We start from the raw sequence: 25546 nt of genomic DNA, 5'->3' as shown, positions 1-25546 counted from the left end.
TTTCATCCTTGGTTTGAACAGAACTTTAGAGCTGTAGGATCAGTTAGAAACCGAACTCTCAGGAGAATAATGACTGTAAGTTTAAATAGCATAACCGTACGTTTGCTTTCTGAAGGCAGAATCATACTGTGCTGTGAGGATCTGGTCTCTGGGCTGAATCAGTCATTATTCGTGCTGGAAACGGGTCGGTCGAGTTGTTTAATGCGCAGACAGGCGCTGCTGCGTGTGCCAGATCCAGTGACGTGTGGACACCGGTGACCGGAGCTGATGTGTTTGTATCAGGAGGTCAAGGCCTGACCGGAGAGCCCGGCTGTTGCCCGATACTGTAGTCTGATGATTATTTTCATGCGGCAGCACATAAAGAGCTGCGTTCACACAGTCTGAGTGATTGCACAGATGCAGCGGGCGTCGAGTCTGAGCGCGCACAGACATGTTCATCTCGCACGACGCCGTCCGATCGCAGGCCTTCAACAAATAACAAACGTGTTTGAGAATATCAGGGCATGTTCTCTGAACCGCTCAGTCCGGTTTCCCATCATGCCTGAGAAATCCTGATATAATTACAGCACTGATACAATTACACAGAAAGCCGAGCCCAACCGAAATCATCATCATCATGTGGAAAAGTTGCCAAAATCACATTCTTTTGTTCCGTGTGTCATCACGGAAACGGCCTGCAGTTCAGTCGGAGTGTGACACGGGAAGACAGACTGGATATTTTTACCCAGCAAAATAAACAGCGCGTAAGAGTCCGTCGTCTGTCTGTCTGCGGATACACGTCATTCCGTGCAGCTGTTCAGTTGCTAGTGTTTTACAGGAATAGTTCACTCAAAGATGAAAATCATCTGAGAATGTGCTCACCCTCAGATCGTCCCAGATGCAGATCCATCAGATTCGTAGAAATGTGTCATTCCATCACTGTCTCACCAACGGATCCTCTGCAGTGAATGGGTGCCGTCAGAATGAGAGTCCAAACAGCTGATAAAAACATCACGATAATCCACCAGTGATCCACACCACTCCAGTCCATCAGTTATCAGCTCATCCTTTGGTGACAGAATGAGACTTTTCTCCAAATCTGACGGAAAAACAAGCTCATCTGCATCTGGGATGGTCTCAGGATGAGCACATTTTAATTTCTGGCTGAGCTATTTCTTTCCGTTTTGGGCATCATGGTGTTTTTCGGCATCTTATGCCACGAGCGCCACATTTTAAGAACGGCATGTCAGTGAGAAACCAGTTCAGCTGTTGAAAAACGTACTTTAACTGTAAACTGTGGATAGATGTAGTTAAACAGAGCAGAATAAGAAACTACTGGCGTCACAGATCTGACCTCGATGTGTTTATTTTGCGGTTGATTTCAGTCGTCCTACAGCGTGACATGAATTTGCAATCAAACTGCTGCTGTTTTGACCGTTTGCTCAGAATTCCATGGGAATCAAGAAACTATAGAAATGTTTTTAAGAAAATGCTTCTGTTCTCTCTCGTTCGCATACGAAAGCGTGTGATTATGGTGATGATGAGAGACTCATTACACGAGCTGCTTCGCATCACTTTGCTGTTCGTTTCTCTCTGTCGCATGAACACGCACGGAGCTGCTTTGAAAATCAAATGCCTTCAGGTAAGAACATGACAGTCAGACTCGGCAAAAACACCTGTTTCGTGAACCACCTAGCATTTAAACAACACTCATATTATAGCTCAAACAAACGTCTTTAACTCTTTAGTTCACTCTGGATAAATCTCTTGTTTCTGATGAAGAATATCTGTGGTGTTAATGCTGAAGGTGAACATGTAAAGATCATCTGCAAGTTTCTTTGTTTAAACATGTGGAACAGGATCTCAGTATCTGAGCCCTGAATCACCGACACACACATTATCAGAGATTCACATCATAGATCTGCTTTGTTCGACACTTCAAACCGGACATCAAACAGCTTTTAAAGCGAATGACAGCAGCCGCCGCTCGACAACAAACACCGGATAAACAGGAAGAGGGTGATTCATCCAGTGTTGCCAACTTTTTTCAATGGAAAGTAGCTAAACCCCACTTGAAAAGTCGTCAAATGTTGCTAAATGACGTCATACGCTCATTAGCATATTAGCTCATTAGCGTACGTCTTGCGTCTCTGTGCTCACATACTGCTATTTAATGCAGCCAAATTCAATAAAACTGTTTTCATTTATATATTTCATAGATATATTGATATATTTTACGGTTTCTTTTGTCAGACAAGGGGGTAAATATGAAATAGTGACTGAAACGCGGCCCATTAGGACTACATAACCAGCTCTCGAAGATATTTATCTACACTAAAATCGTGATTCATAATCACGACATTGTCTATTAAAATAAAAATACACATACGATTAAGACAATGGCTGTGCTGTGATTTCGGCTATACTTGCATGTAAAATAGAGTTAGAAGCATCAGAATATCTTTTTTTTTATCTGAAAGTGCTGCTTCTCTGCCGCTCACTGAACAGAGCAGACGCAGATAGAGAGAGAGGGAGAGCGCGCGCTGGGAAAGCACGACTTTGCGCTCGCGCGCGGCAGTCTCATAAACTAAATAAGACAGTCTCATAAACTCGAAAAAAATAAGGTTTGCTAAATCCAAAGAAGTTGGCAACACTGGATTCATCTGTTCAAGAGCTTTCTAAGGAAAAATCAGTTTCTGCTTCACCACATAGATGAGTCAAAAAAACAAAAAACATTCATTCATATAGCTTACTTTATGATGTAATTATCATGACAGTTATACGTTAACCCAAAATCTGTGTGAGAGAGAGTTTGTGTGGCAACACTGGATTCATCTGTTCAAGAGCTTTTAAGGAAAAATGTTTCTGCTTCACAATGTAAAAAAATGATTAAAAATAAAAAATTCATTTATCTGAAAGTTTATGATGCAGCCTATGACAGTTATACGTTAACCCAAAATCTGTGTGAGAGAGAGTTTGTGTGTGCGCACGTGTGTGTGTGTGTGTGTCTTGTACTTGTTTTTTACCAAATGTCCCCACAATGTAAAAAAATGATTAAAAATAGTAAATGGTGTTTATCTGAAAGTGTAACGATGCAGCCTATGGAAGTCCCCACAATTAACAAAAACAAACGTACGTGTGTGTGTGTGTGATGTGTGTGTGTGTGTGTGTGTGTGTGTGTGTGTGTGTGTGTGTGTGTGTGTGTGTGTGTGTGTGTGTGTGTGTGTGTGTGTTTGTGTGTTTGTGATGTGTGTGTGTGTGTGTGTGTGTGTGTGTGTGTGTGTGTGTGTGTGTGTGTGTGTGTGTGTGTGTGTGTGTGTGTGTGTGTGTGTGTGTGTGTGTGTGTGTGTGTGTGTGTGTGTGTGTGTGTGTGTGTGTGTGTGTGTGTGTGTGTGAGCCGCAGCAGCACAAAGCCACATTGTGTCCAATGGGAGAGTCTGTTCTGTGGCCCCTGCGGCTCCGTCATCTAGAGTTACACAAATCAAACGCTTTCCAGCTGCTGCTCACATCAGCACTTCCTGTCGTGTCACGTCGCTTTATAATCCGTGTCTGAGCGTCATTTTCACAGCTGTGTGTGACCGAACCGAACCGCTGATACTCAACATCACCCACAGCTCATACTCTGAACACTAGTGAATGACTAGTGTTGACTCTACACACCTGTGGCACTGGACCTGATTGAAACACCTGAATTCGGTCATTAAGACCTGTGAGACTATACTTTTGTCTGTATAGTGTATATCATTTCATGAATCAGTACTCTTTTTAAAGGTATCCTATAGTATGATTGTTTTTCACGAGGGAATATCAGAGTGAGGATCAGTGACGTGTGATTGAGGACAAACAGCAGCTGGACGTCCCGCAGAAACACACACACTCCATCAGTTTCATCCGGCCGTGTCTTCAGATTCATCTCAAACAAACTCCAGTGATGCTTCAGTCAAGAGAGCAAATGATTGATTAACTTGATTGTGTTGTGTGTATTTGATTGTGTGTGTCAGCAGTTGTTGTATCAACACACACACACACACACACACACATGCTCCTGTGGGAAGAATCTGTGTGTGTGTGTGTGTTTGTTGTGTCTCATAGCAGGAATTCCAGTCTGTCCGCTGGAGAGAAACTGATCTTTGTTCTCATTTACTGTCTGAACAGATTGTGACGTGAGCGTGAAGCTTCATCTGAACGGATGACAATGTCACGTCATGTGCGCACTCAATTTTTTTGATCTTTTCATTTGAAAAAGTCGACAGGGCCGAACCACCACATACATTCATGTACCACAACAAATTCCCATAATATTCAGATGAACACTCATCAGATATGCGGTTGTTATACTTCGTGAAATGCGGTTGTGAACGATCCCAGCTGAGGAAGAAGGGTCTTATCTAGTGAAACGATCGGTTATTTTCATAAAAATAATACAATTTATATACTTTTAATGTCAAACGCTCATCTTGTCTTTCTCTCCCTGAACTCTGTGTATTCTGGCTCAAGACAGTTAGGGTATGTCGAAAAACTCCAATCGTATTTTCTCCCTCAACTTCAAAAATCATTTCAAAATCATCCTACATCGCTGCAGAAGCACAGACACAGTGTTTACAAAGTGAACATGCAAAGAAGATCAAACACCCTTAACAAAAAAGGTAAAACAGTGATATAGGACGATTTTGAAGTTGAGGGAGAACATGAGATGGGAGTTAACGACACACACTAACTGACATGAACCAGAACAAAAACAGTCCAGACAGAGTGAGAGTGTCTACAGCTCTCGTGATTCTTCAGTGTCAAACACGGATCAGTTTGTGCAGCCACTTCAATCTAAACGCTCGTGTACATGATGAACATGATGCAGAACAACAACACGCCACATGAATTCTGTAGAATGCAGTTAAATGTGCCTAAAATTTAAAAGATTGGGGAAAACACCCCTGTATGTGTTTCTGTCTCATATTTATATGATACAGTTAAACGATATCACACGAGTGCTGATTCTGCAGCTTCACTCGCGCTTTTATTTTAAAACAGATTTAAATACATTTCCATGAAGTAGTTTCAGGTTGGGGTCGGGACACACCAAACCAACACCAAAGATCGAGCGCTGAGGAAACTGAATGTGGGTCATCTCACATCACCTGCGCTACAACACACCGGACAAACTACTAATGTGTAGAACATGAGTCTCCCAAACAGCAGGTGGCAGCGTTCTGTATTCAGCATTTAAAGAGGGAAACCAGATGAATTACAACTGCGGATATGCAAAACAAGCAGCTTTTACCATTGTTTACAGCAGCTGTGCTCATTACTGACAGATTCATGCAGCTTTTTTCAATCATGTCTGCTAAGTCGCAATTGGTGCTGGCGTTGACGGTCTTCGGTCGCCTCCTTGTGGATAAAAAAAAGAGACAGCAAGTGTCTGTGTGTTCCTCTGGACGCCGTCACTGGTGCTTTCAGCAGTTCCGTTTTTTTCTTTTTTCTTGTACTTTCATTAGCTAAGCTGAATAGTCAGTTGGAGTTCTCTTTCTCATCAATGATCTCATTGATGAATCGGCCAAAAAACAGCCACAACAACAGCCTGCTGGGCTTTAGGTGCACATCCGTCCAAAATTCCACATCCGTCCCGTCGGAGTGAAGGCGCCGCTCAGGAATGTCCACGGCCTGTTTGATAACGTTTGATCTTATAATGGAGAGAACACCAGTGTTACACTCGTATAATGTGATTGGATGAATGTTACTGAGTTACAGCAGCTCACTGCAAAATATCTAATAACAGTTTGAAAAATCACAGCTTTTTTTAGTTATGAGTGTAAACATAATGAAACACTGATGAACGATAACTCATGAAATAATGTCACTTCCTTAAATATGAAATCAGAAAGATCAAACTTCAACAGAACAGGAAGTGCAAAAATGTCATTTTAAAAGATTGAACTTAGAATTTCAAAATTCAGATTCAGACATTTAGATGAAAAAAGTTATACGTTACTTTTACGTATTATTTGTGTGTGAGCGTGTGTTTCTGACTGTGAATGGTAAGAGTTGAGTATGTCAGCAGTGAATCTATTACATTTCATATTTTCATCGTTTCATCTGTCATATTGTGAGCTCCTGACTGAAAGGACTGCAGAGTTTGTCTATCGACACATGAATTTCTCAACATACGGAAGCGTGTTTAAACTCATCCAGATGCGGGAAGCAGCGTGTGTGTGTGTGTACAGGTGTGTTTGTTCAATGACATTCCTGTGTGTTCATGAGCAGCAGCAGCGTGAGCCAATCAGAGAGTCTCATCTTATCTGTGGAATTGTGTCATTGCTGACCTTTGACCTTATTGGCAGCGAGACGCCGGACGATCTTCAGATACTTGAGCCTGAGGCTGAAGACGAGACACGGACACATTCACACCTGCGAAACACAGAACACATGCAAACAGAGAGCAGAGAAACTTCACAGACATCATCAGTTCTGTTTTTTTACACAAACAGCTGATCTCATTCCCACTGTTTTAACATGTGTTGTTAAGTGTCTCCTGTCAGAATGAAGCTCAGGACTCGATCGGCTCATCCGTCCGTCTGTTCACGTCTGCTCGCTGAGATTCTCTCTGAACTGTTAAATGAAAGCATCGGACTAGAGGACGACGTTTACAGTAACAGTGTTACACTACAGTAATAGAGACGCATGCGGAAACACCGAGACACGTTTGGTAACGCGGCCACGTGTGAAATCAAGCCCTTGAGCTCTGGACACGTTCAGGTTTCTCAGGACAAATAAATAAGAAAATCCATCTGTGCGAAAATCAGACAGTCATCGGATCAATCGTCCAGAGGAACTGATCTGACAGTGAAGATCAACAGATGACAGAAAACCTGCAGATTCAGTTAAATTCAGCATGAAAGCGTTTGTTTCTGCAGACACTCGTGATGCTGATCAGAACAACAAACACTGATTCATTCATTCGTTACAGCTTCATCAGACGAGACGAGTCTAGATGTGTGTTGACACCTCATTACAAAGAAATAAACCTGTTTAGAGATTTGTCATTGTGCTCCTTTGGATCGTCTTTGACACTCTCATGTTTCTCTTCTTTTTAACACATTTGCAGATATAACACAAATCTGGTGTTTTTGGTTTTTTTTGGTTATCATGGTTCATCATTATAAACTGTGCAGTAGATTGTGGTTCATCACTGACATCAGTGAACTGTGATTAATGTGCTTAAAATCAATCCCACTGACGCTTTACTGGGTCAGACGACTGATGTTTGATCCACAAGAGCCGTAAAACGAGTTCAGTGTCACTAATGAAATTAAAATTCAGTCTTTGAGTTCAATTTAAAGCCTTTCTGTGAAATTCATTCAACGGCAGGAACAGCAGTGTGTCTGTGATCTCTGAGATGGAGATCAGTCTAATATGGGTTTATGAATCAAGGATGTTTTTCCGCATCATCTCACGTCACATGATCGACCTGGATCTCAGGGCCCGGCCGGTGAACGGGTCAGTGTGGACGTGGCTGTTCTCGCTGCAGTAAACAGGAGCTCTGTTTCCACACAAACGTCTCTCATTACGCCTGTGAATTATACGTCTGGGCCGAGCGAAGCTAAACATTCGTCTGAGATCACAAACGCAGCGGCTCTGACTCAGTCCTTCCTGCTGCAGGAGTTTCTCTGAAGCGTGCGGTCGGCGCAAACGCGGTTTCAGGTCAGATTTTCTCCCGCGACACGAGGCGTGTTCAGACCCGCGAGCGTCTTCGTCTGCCTGCTGTTGCTTCATTCCGCCGGCTGCTAAACGAACACAACGCATGAGAGAAAATAAGCACTGGTAACAAAAGGGCAACGACAAGACGTGTCTTGTGACTCACGCAGGCCCGCCGCGGTGCATCGTGGGTAATCTGTGTGATGAGAATGTGACAGATGAAGCACTGATGGATTCACATGAACAATCAGTCCGTGTCATTCAGAGCTTTTTCAAATCAGTGATGTGACATAACAACTGGTCTGCTGTGATTGTGATGATCTTCAGCTCTCAGATCACAGACGAACAGCGCCACCTGCTGCGCCGCACGCTCCACTACAGATCATATGATGTTTGTGTTGGAGACCATGATTAATGCGTCTCACAGCTGCACAGACTGCTTTATTACAGACCAAAGACACCGTTTGGACGAACGCGAGGCCGTGAGGGACAGAGTACAGTCTTTCGCTCGAACATTTCACAGCGGTTTTAAATATGTTCATGAAAATTAACATTTGATTCATGACTTTGTCAGCTGTTTTACGGACAAATGCTGTGTCAAATGAAACATGAATGAAGCACCACATGTTTGACAACACATTTGTTTGAAGGTTCTGGATTCTATTCACCAGTTTTTGAGGTTATCTGTCTGACCCATTTAAGAATATGACTTCGGGGCTTCATAAGGGGCGTTCTGTGGGATCATGTTTCTTTAACATAAATCCACAATTACTAAATTTAGTGTTATTCACCATCCTTACCCAAGACTTCCATCTCCAGAGATGATTTAGAGCACATTTAAAAGATTTATGACATAAAAACCACACAACACAGTTGACAGGACACATTGAAAGAAAAAGAGAAAATTTTCTTTAAGATAAAAACGTTTTATCTGAACTTTTTCAGTTCCTTTTCAACAGTCATGACCAAGCAGAAATAGAATTCTCAAACCTTGAGTGGATCTAAGTTTCATCAAAGTTGTTCTAAAACCACAATACACTGTTCTTGTCTTAGGACAACTTTGATGAACTTCACTGATCCACTTACAATGTTGACTACTGTGTGTCAAATCTATAGTATTACATAGGTTCAGGTCAATCATGAGGAATTCTTGTTAATCCTCGTCAGCTGTATTACAGTCGACGGGTAACACAGTTGACATTTTGGGCATTTTATGGCCTTGTGCAAACTGCTGACCTTGGACACGTTAGAACACTACCTTCATGAACTCATGTTTTTATATTCTTTCTCTACATATTTACAAATGTAACATGCGACACAGTTTCACCAGAACATGCTGATGACAGCTGACGGTCGATTAACCTGCTCTGTGTGCAGACAGTGATACAGACACATTATTGAAGAGGACTTGAGACCTACCACACTGTCTTCACATTTCCCTCCAACAAAGGAAATTAGATCAGGTGATGTTGGACACGTGACTTGGGAACAAACCATTGCAGATTTATAGGGGTTTGCTGATTACTCGGACATACACAAAAGGGATGATTTAATGTAGATGCATGAGCAAAATAGTTTAAAAAACACCTTTCTCATAATTTAATGATTATTTTGGACAAATATGTATAATACATACATACAGAAACATGTATTTTAGAGCTAATCTGAAGAGCAAAATCTTACCTTTACCAAATCGGCAGCACAAAAACAGCAAATTCCATTATAGAACATGACATTTTCACAAGATAAAAGATGGGCGTCTGAAGGATTTTTGTATTAAATGAATTAGAAATGTCCCCTGATATAAAAGTGATCATTGTTTGAAGTGAAAAGTTAGACGTGACATGTTCCACTAATTGTAGAATGACTCTCAAACGTTTTATCAGTTGAACAACCAGTTTGTTAAACAGCAACAGGATTCATTCCAGTCAGAAATTAAATGTCAATATTTTAGCGTCAACTCAGTCAGTATAGAAATAATGGATCGTCATTAAGAATTGTCAATAGAGTGGCACCTAATAAAGAGCGCTACATAAGAAAAACAGAGTTTCTGTGTTTAATTCTTTCCAGATTCCAGGAATAAAAAAATTGTGTGCTTATGGTATTCTAGCTTTGCTAAGTTTGCATGTGAGCTAACCAAATACAGAGGATATTAAAGCTGGTAAATGTTTTAGTTATGTAATGCAGAATTTATAAGACACATGCTGATGTTGCATACTTGAAGTATTGTTTATTACTTTTAACTTATTTCAGTTCAAGTGATAAAGTTGTGTCTTGATTCTTTTAAGAGTTAATGAAAATTCATTATGACCCAATACAATGGAAGCTAAATAATAAATAGAATAAAAGGTAAACAACGACTTTTGTTCTGGCCGTTTTGTTCTCTTGTATGGAGGGATTGAAAGAGAAAATCAGAATTGCAATAAAAAAAAAGTCAGTAATCTTCAGATTTTGTTTCTCTATTTTTTCAGACACAGAATAACAAATAATAAAGGTAACTGCAGCTTTGTAAGTCAGAAATGTGAGATAAAAATGACCTTTTATTTCTTTATTGTTCATATAATCGCGTCTCGCTACATCCGGACAATCGCGCGCTTCTTCACTGGTCGAGTTCACTGAGCACGAGCGCGTGAATGCGTGCGCGCGCTAATAAATGGACGCATTTCGAAGACGCGTCACAAAAGAGGCTTCAAAACATACTGGCACGTCAGAAAGGTTTGTTAAAGTTTATTTACTGAAAATCCAGATGTTATGAACCTGTTCGACTCAAACAGGCCTAAAGAGTGAAATGATTAACTAGAAAAACACCTAGTCAATGTACATCGTCCTGTTAGACGCAGAGCAGTGGAGAAAGCTGAGACGAAGCGCCCCGATATGTGACCAGAATGAGCGTTCAAACACTGGGAAACGTGACGTTACGGACAGTCAGATGAAAGCAGCACACAGTGAGACTCAGAGAAGGTCAAATCAAACCAAACGGAAAATAAAATACGCCTCGAACAGAAGGAAAAACAAAAAGAAAAACACGTGTGGTTTCTTTAACTACATCATTTGTGTTTTCAAGACAGTCTTCATGCCGGTCGTCGCTCCGCCCTTCACCGTTTCTTTGGGGGCGTGGCCGTCCGGGGCGGAGTCACGGGACGCCCAGAGTTCATCCCGCCGTACTGGTACTTCGCCTTCTTCTCCGACGGCTTCAGAATCTGAAGATCCAACAACAAAACGCAGCTTTAATCACACAAACGGCTACACTTTCACAACGGTGTAATCGTTTCCTGTCCTGTGCGCGACTGTGAGGCTGCATGGAGACTGTCTGCATTGAATAAAGCGCCACATCAGTCTCAAAACATACAGTTGTGAATTGGTGTGAATTATTAGGATTATGAGTGAATTTCATAAAAACACATCCAGCTCACATTTCAGCCCAAAACGACTGAACGCATTTTCCCCTAAAACATCGGTAACACTTTACCATCACGTGTCATTTGTTAACGTTAGTTAATGCTTTAACAAACATGTATCACACTATTGATTCATCTTTGTCAATGTTAGTTAATAAAAATACAGTTGTTCATTATTTGTTCACAGTGCATTAACTAATGTTAAACACAACTTGTCATGTTAATAATTCATTAGTAAATGCAGAAAATAACATTAAGATTAATAAATGCTGTTGAAGAATATTGTTCATCCTCAGCTCATGTTAACTAATGTAACTAATGAACCTTATTATAAAGTGTTACCAAAATATCTTTTTTTTGAGGATATTTTTCTAAATATCTTTTTTGAAGATTTTCAAGATTCTTTTTACTATAATATGACTCATCATCATCACCATCATCATCATCTGCAGCAGACACTGACATTATGAATAAACACAATTTACAAATTCCACATTTTTTGCATTTCAAAATGCAAAAATCGTAATAATAATGGTCTTAAAAGAAACAATTTCCTTGATGCAAAGTATAAGTACAGCATAAGGCTACGTTCACACTTGGCGTCTTTTTTCAAACTGCCAGCGTCTGTTTTACATTATAATTCTATGGAGTAAACCGTCTTTTCAAAAAAGTCATGAGCGCTTTTTTTTTTAAACGCCAGCGCCGGCGTCTTTTTCTGCAGCTCAGAGCGTCTTTTCAAGTTGAAAAAAGTTCAACTTTTCTGAAAAGAACGCCCTACGTCAAGCGCCTTTTTCACAGCTGACCAATGACAAGCGAGTAGCGAGACCTGTCGTTTCCATAACAACAAGAACAGCAAGAAAAATGGAGACGGTGCCGGTTGATAGACTTTCATTTTATTGTTGTTAACCAACATTCTCCTCCCCGTTAACCGACGCGCTGCCCACAAGGCTATCGGAGCCGCGCGTCGGTTTTTGTTAACATGAACGCCGCTGCGCTTCGGGCGTCCCTTCTTCCAGTCTCGGCTCGCAGATCCTTTTCTCGAGATTCATAAGATTGCAGCTGTTGTTATAGCAACAAAAGACGGCCACGGCTGCAACGCTGCCAGCTTCTTTTTTTGCTAAAAACGCGCCGTTGTCAACTTTTTCTTGTCAAAAAAGACGCCAAGTGTGAACATAGCCTAAGTAAGTTTTCCCTGCTGCAGGATTTGTTCAGGAAGGCTGCATTAGACCAGATGTGTGAAGGTGAAGTCATGTGACTGAAGTCATGTGACTGAAGTCATGTGACTGTGAAGGTGAAGTCATGTGACTGAGAAGTCAAAAGGTGTGTTCGACTTCATCTACGGCTACAGACGGAGATCAACGAGAGTAGCCGAGAGCAGTCGGGGGCGGAGTTGAAAACGGACACTTTCTGCTCTCGTCAGTGAAGCTCTCGCGGTGTTTGCGAGCTCCATCACAGATGAAGTGAATTATTAGTGAATTATGAAGTGAACGTTTCATATACTGCTTAATACAGCGCCATCTGAACAAGAATAATGATCAACATAAACATATCCTATTTAAATACTAATAAAGTGGTTTTATAGGTGGAGGTGAAGTCATGTGACTGTGAAGGTGAAGTCATGTGACCTGGAAGGAGCACATCAGTGTCTCGTCGACACTCATCATTCCTCCAGCGTTGTCGAACTCGCCGCAGTAATTGGGTGCTGAGAACAACGTGACCAGCTGCCGTTTGGCGAAGAACTCGTAACCGTCCTCAACCACCTGCAAAAAACACCAGAGCCGTCATAAACCGGTCACACAAAACCACCAGAAACCTCTGTGTGCGTCTGAACGCTGCACTGACACACACAAACACGGTATAAAACACCTCCTCATTTCTACAGCAAATGTGTGTAAAGGAGCTGCTGAAAATACGATCATAAGCTCAACTTAGTGTTACAGGTCAGACATTCAGAACCCTGAAACCACCCCTGGCTACAAAAATCACTAACCATTTAATTAACATGCATTTCCCATAACTCAAAGAACACGTCTGTTCAATGTTTTTATTATAATAACTTTAGTAACACTGTGAATGATTGAGTTTGATAAATGAGGTCAACAACAATTTGCTGTACAATTTGTGAAAAAGTAGCGCATCAGTGCATCGGTCACGTGACTCACTGACGGAGACTAACAGGAACGGCTGACGGGTTTAATCACCTGATGCGCGCGGCAGATGAGATCCAGATCGTGACGGTTGAGGAATTTGCTGACCACGTCTGCACCGAAGGTGAAGGACACGCCACGATCGTTCTCACCCCAACCCTGAACGTCTTTATCAGGGTCCGACCACAGCAGATCACACAACAGCCCTGAAAACACACACACACACACACACACACACACACACGTCAGGACTGATCCGAGTTCAGCACACGACTGCACTGCTCACACACCGTCACCTGTGCACATGTGAATGAACACCTGCACTATCAACATACAACAGAGAACAAGTATGATAGTGTGATTCATGAGCCAGAGATGATGATGATGTGTGTGTGTGTGCTGCCCTCTGCTGGCAGGACGAGCACAGCTCATGATCAAACACTCTGTACACAGGAATACAGAATTATAAGTCAGACCTCTTAAGTATATCCACAGGTGTTCTCCAAGGATCTATTCTGGGTCCTTTGCTTTTCACATTGTATATCAGTGATTTTGTTTTTGTTTTTACAGTGACTTTATAACATTGTGTCTAGGGTCCACATATGAAAAATAGCTTTTTTTGGCTAATTCCGGCATACTTACAGCCATGTTTATTAATGTGTGTTGCCCCGTAAACAAATAAACAAAAAAAAAGAAAAAAGAAAAAAGTCTGTCGTCTCACCTGTGTCAGGTACGTCCGTCGGTCTCATGATGCGTCTGATCTGCTCCATCGACTGGAGATCTGGCGAAAGACCTTTGGAAGAGAAAACACACCAGCGGTTTAAATCACGGTCTGTACGATCGATCATTAACGGAGGCGGCGCTGCTAAACCTGCCTCCGTGACAGCAGAAGATCTTCTCGTCCACGATAGCGGCGATCGGCAGACAGTTGAAACAGTCGGTGAACGTCTTCCACAGTTTGATGTTGAACCTGCGCTTGCCTGCGGAAAAAAAAACAAAAATAAAATATATCGCTCAGAAAAGCCTGTCATGTTATTTCACCATAAAGTCTAAGAAAAAGCAATTCTATTATTAAATTTTAAGGATTATTAAATTTTTTTCTTAAGATTATTCTTACTGTAAAACAATTTGTCATCAACAACATCAATCCTCCATTACAGTCAGCGCAGCAAACGCTGCCGTTGTGAGTGAATACGATTTACAAATCACAATTTTTGCATCTCAGTACTGAGAATCATCATGATCATGAAGAGCATGTCATAATGCAAAGATCATAATTTCCTTTTTTCCACATTCATTTGCAAAACAACATAAGTATTGCAAAAGAAAACAGTTTTTGCAAAATGCAGTAGAGTCGTACATTTAAAAAAAAAACAAAAAAAAAAAACACTGCAGAACTTTATTTTCTTTTGCAATACTATTCTGGTGTGTAAGTACACGTTTCTCGGCTCTGACTCATGAAACACGAGCAGGCGTTTCTCGGACGGTTCACCGTGACGCTCCGTCACTCACACTCGTCGTAGAAGCCGTAGATGCGGTTGATGGAGGCGCACTCGTGGTTCCCGCGGAGCAGGAAGAAGTTCTCGGGGTATTTGATCTTGTAGGCCAGCAGCAGGCAGATGGTCTCCAGCGACTGCTTCCCTCGGTCCACGTAATCGCCCAGGAACAGGTAGTTGGCCTCCGGAGGGAAGCCGCCGTACTCGAAGAGCCGCAGGAGATCCGTGTACTGGCCGTGGATGTCGCCTGCGGACGGAGGAACGTGTTGGACAGGATTCGCTCGTGATCTCTGAAACAATGACTGAAGGAAGGCTGTGAATCTGAGATGCGTATGTGTGTGAGACTCACCGCAGATCTTGAGAGGAGCCTCCAGCTCCAGCAGGATGGGCTGACTGAGGAAGATCTCGCGCGATTTAATGCACAAACCCCGAACCTCCGCCTCCGTCATCTGGACGATCTTCCCTGGACGGCATCCTCGCACTGACCAAACAATAGACGGCAGCGTTAACATCAGACATTCTCAGATATAAGACTGACATGATCTCTAATCTCGTCGGATCAAACTGATGCTGAAAACTGAACTTTCTACATTTCAGTCCTGCTTTTTAGACACATCATTATATTAACAATGATCATTACATTTACACTTTGCCCTCAGAATGAGGATTTCACTGCGGTGAGCTCTGATTCACACACAACACACACACACGGGCTGGATGAAGGCTGGTCATATATGGACATGTTCAGAGATCTACAGCACATCCAGACAGAGATTCACTGTGTGTGTGTTTTAATTGTAATTGTGCTGTGTCTCTCTCTACTGAAGCACTTTATTAAATAAAATATTTTGTTGCAATTTAATCCACTGTTATATTTTTAAATCATTATTAAACTATTAATGTTGTATGAATTCAACTGCACTCCACATATCACAACAGAATAGTCATATAAAATACTTCACAGTATAGTCACTTGATAGTCATCAAAATGAAATCACAACATGGCTTTGGTGCATCATTCATTTCACCACAACAAGGATTGTTTATGAAGCAAAGAAAAAACGTTTAAGAGTTTCCTGCACTTTCCTGCCAAAATAAAAGCTCATAACATTAAATAACAGTACTGTAATTGAACAGTTGCACTATAAAATACAATTATATTATTAAATACTTTTTTTAATTAAATGTTTTTTATTATTATTATTATTTTTTTTTACAGTAGTAGTGACATTAAATAATTGACATTAATAATAATAATAATAATAATAATAATAATAAAATAAAATTAAGAAAAAACATGTTTTGTGGCTCCACAGATGCTGCTCATCTTAAAATATAAGCTGACAAATCAATCTCTCAATATATAAACACAGAAACACAGCAAGAGATACAGACGCTCAAACACACACACCTGGAGGAGCTGGTCAGACCAGAAACACACACACACACAGAACCTGTTTGAGAACAGCCTGTGTGTGACGGAACAGAAAACTCCTCACAGACTCACACTCATGACCTTATATGGGCACAACACACACACACGCACGCACGCACGCGCACACGCACACGCACACGCACACCATCACCCAGAGCATCACACACACACACACACACACGTGTTCACACACTCAATCTGACGTTCGTTACACACAGAACTCAACTGTTCACGCGTCAAACCAGACATACAAGAAAAACACATCTTTCTATCCCTTTTATTCTGTCTTTCTATCGAACCAGACACGACTGTTTTTTGGGATCATGCGATTTGTAAAATGTTAAAAGGGTTTGATCATCATCGTGTGTGACTTTAATATTCATACGGAAAGAAATTACTTCAAATCCTAAAAATAGAAGTAAACAAGAACATTCACACTATAAACAAACCACAGATTAACTCTAATATTTTGGCATAAATGTGATATATTCACACGTTACATTATTTTTATAATTATGCATAACATTAAATGTATTACAGATGTATAATTGTAAGCAAAGTGTGATATACAAAAGTATGACGCAATAGAGAAGCAACGGTAATTTAAGAGTCAGATAAAGCAAAATTGAGGGCTGTAGAGCCGAAAAAACTGATTTTACTGAAACTAAATGTTCATTTCTATGAATATGTAATATTATTAGTAGGGGTGAGCGATACGACCAAAATCATCTCTGATACCTTGAGTTATTTTTACTGGAAAAAGGTTGTTACAAAACTACTACTAGTCTAATTTAATGAAAAAAAAAAAAAAAAAAAATAAATAAAATAAAATCTACTGAAGTCAAATCAACAGTCAGTCATAATACAAGCAAAAGACAAATACATACAACATAAACACAAAGAAATAAACAGCGTTACACTTTTCAGGTGCATCTAATAAGGAAAAATACTACAGAAAATGAGTAATCAAATGCAGGAATAAAACAGCACAGTCTTCACCGTATAAAGTAAATCGGCTGTAAACTGATTGATTTGCTATTTTCTGTGTCTTTAGTTCTGTGATTAACATGAACGGCACATTAGCCTGCGGTCACTTCAACATCTAACGTACTGACCTAAACTGAACGCATTTCTATGATTTTATTTGTTAGAAATTGAGGATTTTTTGAACAGAAATATGACCAAATGTTAGAATTAGACACTTTGGCAATATGTCGTTGATAACAGTACGATCCAACTGCACGTGACTAACCGCTCCCGTCGCTACACGCCATTCACACAGAACACGCGAACAACATGCAAGAAGGAGTCATGGAGTCATCTGTTGATTTCTGGAACGCTTCGGCCAATCAGAGGTGTTTAAGTTAGAATCCACTCACCGCTCAAAAGTTCTTGCACAGTGTTCACGAATCCTTTCATTACAACACACGTAGTGCAGACATTGTGAAAGATTCATTGTGTCATAAGAGCTTTATGAGATCGTGATGAACTGAGATGAGAAGCTGTTTGCTCTTATTCTGCCGTGCACGCAGCAGCCGCTTGCTTTTCTGTTCAGAATGGCAGTGGTTTGTAAATGTTGATGCTTAGCTTAAATAAATATTTTTTCAGGAGCATTTACGCTGGGATCTTGTGGAACTTTCGAGATGTTACAGAACTATTTCATGTAAAAAAAAAAAAACAAACAAAAAAAACAACAACACTATATAGGTTACATTTATGCGGCCTTTTGCGGGCGGGAGCGGGACTGAAAAATCCGTCCGGCGCAGGTCTCCAGCGCGCACATCAGAGCATTTTTTAACGTTTAGATTTGCAATTTAAAATGCTGTTAAAAGCTCCAGTACACTGTAGAAAAACACAGATTATCATAAGTCTACTTTTGAGAGAAGTATTACTTTTATGGATTGGCCATTATTTAGTGCTATAAATACATGCAACGTCTGTCGCATTTATACTTTTTCTTTTAGTTTGTATTATTTTTGTTGTGAAATTTACATAATATTGATTTTTCAACCTGAATCTAATCGAAACAAAAAAATATTCCTCAAAGAAATCGTATCAATCATGTCATAAAATTTTTCGAGATATCTAATTAAAGTTAATTACCATTAAAATGTTAATTAATTAAAATGGTTACTTAATAAATAAACAAATAAGTGTATTTCATAGGTCTCTCCTCTACCAACCCTACAGGCTCTGTGATCGAGTTCATCGTCTGCTGCTGACGTTACGTAAGACAGTAAAGTTCAGCCAGCGTGTTTTGTCTTAAGGAATCAATGTGTGTGTGTGTGTGTGTGTGTGTGTGTGTGTGTGTGTGTGTGTGTGTTCTGGCTCTGATGAAAACCAGTCCCGGCTATTTTCAGATCTATTTTTTCCACTGTGAATGCAACCAAATAAGGTCTTGTGTGAAATGAAGGTTTTGTGCTGTTCTCTGGAGAATCACACACACACACAGACTACATATTAGATGACATTATACACACACAACAGCCTAAATCTTATTTTGAATAAGTCGTACATTAATCAAGAGGTAATGAGTCTTATTCATCAGTGATGTTATTCATTTACGACTGTTTAAATGATCACACTACGGCTGAAAACGCCTGCAAACGCTGCTGAATAAACACACATTAAAGCGACAATTCAAGCAAAACCATCATTCTGTCATCATTTACTGACGTTCACACCTGTCTGACTCACTTTCATATGAGGAACATAAAAGAAGACACTTAGAGAAATGTCTCAAGTGTTGCCTGTCAATACAAATTAAAGTCCACTGATGTTAATAAATGATGTCAATGTTTTATGTTCTGCAGCAGATCTGAATGACATGAGGGAGAGTAAATAAAAGATTATTTATAGGTGAACTTTAGTTAACAGTCATTTCATAATCTCTGAAATAACTCATCATATAATGGACACTTTCATCTTTCAAGACATTGAAATGAAGTAAAGCAGCAGCTGTTCAGCTCAAACTAGTCTGAATTAGAAATAAACCAGCTCTCGGGTCACTGGTCTAGAGAAGGTTTGGCAAATGTTTATAAGAGTGTTGGTAAAAATAAATAAATAAATAAATAAATAAATAAATAAATAAATAAAAATAAACAGTTGACTGTAGCCATTGACTTCCATTTTTTTTTTTTTTTAATTGGAAGCCAATGGAAACAACCACCGTTCAGTTGCCAGCACTCTGTAAAATATCTTATTTTATGTTGGGAAAACTCAAAAGCAGTGTAAATGACGAGAGAAATTTCCTTTTTGGGTGAACTGTTGTGCCTTTTCATTGAACCTTTTTGTTGGATCTGGAGACGCCACTGCATTGGTTTAAATAGAACAAGATGTTATGATTTTAAGCAGCCTTTTAAAACTGTAATTGGTTGAAATGTGACATTATAAAGTTCATTACATCAAGCATTTTCATGTTATCTTATTTGTTAAAAAAAGAAGGAAAAAAAAGGCTTTGATTCCCAAACTTATTCTTGCTTTTGTCACTTTTGACCCTACAAGCGCCAATCCATATCGAGAACCGCTTCCGTATTTGCAAGGAGCGGGTATTTAACAAGACACATTTCGCTTAACGATTCCTGCGTTTGCATTTTAATGTGATTTTAAACCAATTAAGCGCGGTCGAAGCACAGAGAAGAGCGATCCCGGTGCGGGTTCTCGGCCTGTGTCTGTTCTCGAACCCTTCTGTGCATTTTCACTGCAGAAAAAAAAAGTTGTTCCAGGCCAGAACAGACTTCTCTTTCACATTTAGTGACCAATGTGCACATAAATACATCTGTTTTTGACTTTAGTGAACATAAACAGTTGTGCATGCGTTGGGTGTTAAAGAGACAGACGGCGGCCTAATAAACGTTCTGCCTGTCATTAATCTTAATCCAAGAACAAAAGAAAATCATTCATAATCATTCACATTGAGTATCTTAAATAATATACTTTAATGAGGATTAATCTTTATTTTATGCATGAGAAGAAAACTATAATGTTTGTAAACTTTTGATTTCAATTTCTGTACCTGAAATGTGTTGAGTTGTATTTATTTTATTTTTAGTTTGCTACTATTTTATTACTGACAGTTACAATTTAATGTTTGAAATGTATTAGGGCTGTCAAACGAGTCATCGCATACCAAAAAGTTAGTTTGCCTAATATATGTGTGTGTACTTTGTGTAATTATTATGTATATATTAATACACACACATTTATGTATATATTTAAGAGAAATATGTTGTTTATACAAAACATTTTTACGTATAATATAAATTCTATAAACATATAGTTTTGTTAATATTTCTTAAACGTGTACATGAATGTGCTTGTATTTATATACACATAATAATTACAAAAAGGCAGAATAAATACGCTAGATATCTAAACGTTTGATTTTGTTTTTTTCATTGGATATGTTATCTTATTGGAACTGAAATTTGAAATAGATTAAAAAGAGGAACGGATACAATGCAAAGGAAACCCAACTCTATCTGTTACATCAGGAATTCAACTAATATTCCATAAGTATTCCCCATAATCCGCAGTCCCAGTGAAGCTCATGACTGATTTCATTTGTTTCTCTGCATCGTTTAGGACACGAATGAGCGAGACTCCTAAAGTTTGCTAATCTTCCTCCTCCATCATCTTTCAAACGCAGAACAAACCATCAAACACCATCAATCACATCACATGAACCTGCACTGTTTCTCTGTGATGTGAACATTACTAATGCCGTGAATGATTTTATTCCTCTCTGTGCTCATTTGTATATCACGGCAGTGTCGTGTTGTTTGACAGGAGTCACAATATATCTGTCATTTCTGTGCTGCATGTTTTCAGTATCAGCTGTTTTTATTCTGATCTGCTGAGCGCAATATTTAGACTCGCCTCGTCCATCTTCAACGACTCTGAGCTGTTTTATCTACTTCTTCGTGATTCTGAGGCCCCCAATTATTCTTCCTGTCTGTTTTCAGCAGTAAATCGCAATCGTGATTTCCGCTGAAATGTCATTTTTTTGTCTATTTTCGGCCGTTTGCTCGCGCAGTTTGTTGTCGCAGGCCGGGCGGACATGTTGGACACAAACACACAGGCCTTTCGACCAGAAAACCGCGCGAACGATCGCACAAAGCCGCCAAACTCGCTCGCGCGGAATCGGCGGAAGCCGAACGGAGCGCGATGAGATGAGGATGAAGATGAAGATGAAAGTCACTCACCCTCCAACAGTCTGGAGATCAGAGAATCCACGTCCAGCTCCCCCTCCGCCATGACTGACTGACTGAGATCCGCCCTCACAGCGCGCGCTCGGCGTGCCAGACGCGCGCGCCCCCGACTCCCCGACCTTCAGCGACACACGTGCACGCGCCTGACATTTTGCAAGTTTTATTTCTTTTTATTATTATTTTTTTCATTAACTAAAAGTAAACGTATTCTATTAAACACACGTATTAAGCACACGAATGATGTTTATTAATGAATGATTGATTATTATTATTTAAACATGATAAAAGTATAGAGACATTTTATTCCCATCCACATCAGATCCATGAACTTTATTCAAAAAAACATCAGTTAAAAATTAAGTAGGTGTTACGTGCTGATGTCCAAGTCACACCACTTTATTAAAAAACAAACAAACAAACAAACAAACAAACAAAAAAAACACTATTAAGCGTCCATCTTTTATTTGTCCAGGCTTACAATGTTTTGTACTTCATAACATATGTCTCTTCTGCTCACCAAGGCTGCATTTATTTGATTAAAAAAACAGCTTTTCTATGTGAATATATTCAAAACTGTAATTGATTGCTGTGACCAAGCCGAATTTTCAGCGTCATTACTCCAGTCTTCAGTGTCACATGATCCTTCAGAAATCATTCTAATACACTGAAAAATAAAGTTGCTTTTAAACCTACAATTATTGTTGAAACAAACCTGAGATTCAATAGAAATAATAATAATAATAATAATAATAATAAAAACAACAATAACAATACATACATACAAGACTGTACACACACACACACACACACACACACACACACACAGAGTAACAGGTTGATGCAGGGATGATGAGCGAAAGGATCCAAGTGCAGGCTGTGATGTTAATCCAAAAACACAAAAAGCTAATCCAAACACAGAGAGAACAAAGTAAACACAACCAGTGTGACATCCAAGCAAAGACAAAGACGGACTAAAAAAAACAGGGCGATTTATACACAGAGATGCAAACAAAATGTCAAGGGAACAACACACCTGGGAAGGCAATCAAGAGGACCAGTGAAACAATATGACTACAACTGGCACTCTAGACAGGACGTCCAAATTCAAGACAGGGGAACACAGGCTGGGATCATAAGGGCGTTGTAATATATAAGGTTCAACAGTTGAAGTGTAATCTGCTTTGGGTTCTCTGAAATCTAACAAAGAAAACATGGTGTAACTTACAGGGATATTTCATCCAAAAATTGTAATTACTCACCCTCATGTCATTCCAAACCCGTAAGATCTTCATTCATCCTCAGGAGACTACACGACACGCGTGCGTTCCTCTGCTTGTAAACAAGCTGCAGCGTCAGGATGCGCATTCGCTGTGTCGGGCGTCACTAATTATTCAGGGCTCGAGCCCTATGATTTCCACAGAATTTGTCAAAGTTGGAATGAATTAATCAAAAGTTGGTCATTAAACTTACATCAAGTCACGATATGGACTAGTATCTGTAAATATTATGCCGCAAAAGACTATTTAAATATGAATCCTGCATGTTCTGCGGGTCTTTTTATGGATGAACGGGGCGGATGCGCGGTTTTGTTTACTGCACATGTAATACTGACACAGTGTCTGTCCTAATAAATACATTAAAGGAGAAGTTCACTTCCAGAACAACAATTCACAGATAATGTACTCACCCCCTTGTCATCCAAGATGTTCATGTCTGTCTTTCTTCAGTCGTAAAGAAATTATGTTTTTTGAGGGAAACATTTCTGCATTTTTCTCCATATAATGGACTGATATGGTGCCCCGATATCAGTATGGTGCCCCGTTTGAATTATACATGATTAATTACATTTTGATTAATAAAATTAAATTTACCCATTAAAAAGAAGTCCAGAAAAATGAAAACAGAAAGCAGAAAAAAAAAAAAAAAAGGAATTTGGGGAAAAAAATCCCTACATTAAGTTTATAATTTTATTTGTCTAACATATTTTGTAAAGTTATATTTTTGTTATAATACTTTGATAAGTTTGCTATTTGCAGTGATTACTATGTACTATTGTTCATAGTGCGACAAGGTCTTTAACCCCCAGTTTAATGCCCCCAGACCCTTTAGAAGGATCCTGGTTCAACCACCTGTGTCTAACAAAATCTTATGTGAGCATGATGTGAGCTCCCACCCACCACCACTAGCCCCGGATTGTGTTGTGATTCTCTCGTCATTATTTGTTTTCTTTGCACACAAAAAGTATTCTCATAGCTTCATAAAATTACGGTTGAACCACCAATGTAACAAACACTACTTACTTTCTGTGCCTTGAATGTGTCAGTTGTGTTGATGTCTATGCAGGGTCAGAAAGCTCTTGGATTTTATAAAAAAATATCCTAATTTGTGTCCTGAAGATGAACGATGGTCCTAAGCCCAAAACACAGAGAAGGACTGGCATCGTGAAACAATCGTGGTCATTTCTGTGATCGTGGCTCCCAATCTGTGGTCCTATGTGGTACAGTGAGAGAGGCTGATCAGCCAATAAAAATGGCACATGAAATCAACGCGACCTGCTGCTAAAACCTAAAACTACTTACCTTAAGCTCTTATTCCTTCCTCTTTTGCCACTTCCACTTTTTCCAGCACGCATAAAAACTACAACTGCCAAAGTGTGATTCATCGTGCTGTTTTTCAAATCAAATCAAGTCACCTTTATTTATATACCGCCTTTAACAATACAGCATTGTGACAAGGCGGCTGTACAGTATTACATAGGAAATGGTACATCAACAATGCAAAAGGGCAACAATAAACACTCAATTTTCAGGTAAAGGTAGTTAATCAAATACAACAAAATAAAATACAATATTGTGTGAAGATAAAGTGAAGATAAAGTGTCCCCAACTAAGCAAGCCAGAGGCGACAGCGGCAAAAAAACCTTGGGAGAAACCAGGTTCAGTCGGGGGGCCAGTTCTCCTCTGGCCAGACACAGAGGACTCACCAGGTGCCGTGGTCCTGTGCCGACAGCCGTCTAGGTGACGAGGTCTTCACTTTGGATCCGTCTCTGGGGCTCATCTAGTCGATGTGGTCTCCGCTGACATTCAGGGCTGTAGAGGTCATACTCTTAAATTGGTTTGGACGTCTTTTGTATTGTCTAGCTCGGGGAACAGACACAGTCTCTATAGCATGATATCTAGGTGAAAGGGTCTCTATGTGCTGAGAATTAACTGGTTTTGGTGACGTGAGGCGGCTGGCAGACGGTCGGATTAGCCAGTCTGTCTGCTTCCTGACCTGGGCCCCAGTTAGTCAGCTGCAAACTCTAAGACTATATGCCATATTACTAGAGAGAAGAGCAGCACCACCCCTGGAGGGATGAAGACCATCTCTTTTCAACAGGTCAGGTCTGCCCCAAAAACTTGTCCAATTGTTATTCTGCGGGCACCACTTAGACATCCAGCCATTCAGTGACGACAGTCTGCTATGTATCTCGTCACCACGATACGCAGGGAGGGGGCCAGAGCAAATTACAGTGTCTGACATCGTACTTGCAAGTTCACACACCTCTTTAACATTATTTTTAGTGATCTCCGACTGGCGAAGTCGAACATCATTTGTGCCGACGTGAATAAACGATAACGAAGGCTATATTTTATCACTTTAAACAACAGAAAGTAACAGTAAAATAGAGATTTCTTCAGAAAAACGAAACTCCAGGGAGCTACAAACGCACACCACTCTGCAACATGAGACCGGAAACCGTAATGCAGTCTTTCCTTTCCTGAAACTAAATGGGGCCCAAAACTAAATGGGGCCCAAACACTAGCGCATGCTGATGACGTTTTATTATTCCATAACGTGCGTCGTATCCTATGAGTCGATAGGTGTCATCATCATTGTCATCTACAGTTTACACGCATGTCGTACCCAGGTTTCTCAGGTCCATGTCGCACAGCGTGATCAGCGATGATCTTATAGGATTGCTAAAACCGTGTAGCGTCTAGAAGGCTTTACGCGTTTAAACTGACATGGGGGCGAGTAATTAATGATAGAATTTTCATTTATTAATTGTCATTCAGAACTCCCTTTATATGCGAGAGGGTGCTCGCTGCAGAGCCAGATGGAGCTCCAGCTCCCCCTCGCTGGAGGTAATGGGTGGAGATAGACACCTAACCTCACCCTAACCCTACCCCTTACCCTGTCCTAACCCTAA

The 25546-nt window shown here is 40.1% G+C and overlaps 1 protein-coding gene and 1 long non-coding RNA gene across 2 annotated transcripts; both read right to left on the bottom strand.

Moving 5' to 3' along the window:
• Positions 1 to 4975: 4975 nt before the first annotated feature.
• LOC127168286 (uncharacterized) lies at positions 4976 to 8188 on the bottom strand. Its single transcript, XR_007828093.1, has 3 exons — positions 7835 to 8188; positions 6297 to 6381; positions 4976 to 5656 (listed from the first exon to the last, which is right to left on the bottom strand). It is a non-coding gene; the product is annotated as an uncharacterized LOC127168286 (long non-coding RNA).
• Positions 8189 to 10201: 2013 nt separating this feature from the next.
• LOC127168285 (serine/threonine-protein phosphatase PP1-beta catalytic subunit) lies at positions 10202 to 21454 on the bottom strand. The gene is made up of 8 exons (XM_051115014.1): positions 21349 to 21454; positions 15059 to 15190; positions 14726 to 14956; positions 14089 to 14193; positions 13935 to 14006; positions 13268 to 13419; positions 12692 to 12826; positions 10202 to 10868 (listed from the first exon to the last, which is right to left on the bottom strand). Exons 1-8 carry the CDS (start codon positions 21398 to 21400, stop codon positions 10764 to 10766), a joined length of 984 nt encoding a protein of 327 aa, XP_050970971.1. The 5' UTR covers positions 21401 to 21454; the 3' UTR covers positions 10202 to 10763.
• Between the last annotated feature and the right edge of the window lie 4092 nt (positions 21455 to 25546).

This window comes from Labeo rohita, chromosome 7 (assembly GCF_022985175.1).
Source record: "Labeo rohita strain BAU-BD-2019 chromosome 7, IGBB_LRoh.1.0, whole genome shotgun sequence".
Taxonomy (NCBI): domain Eukaryota; kingdom Metazoa; phylum Chordata; class Actinopteri; order Cypriniformes; family Cyprinidae; genus Labeo; species Labeo rohita.
Note: the sequence above shows the minus strand (reverse complement) of the source record. Positions and strands in the feature narration are given on the sequence as shown.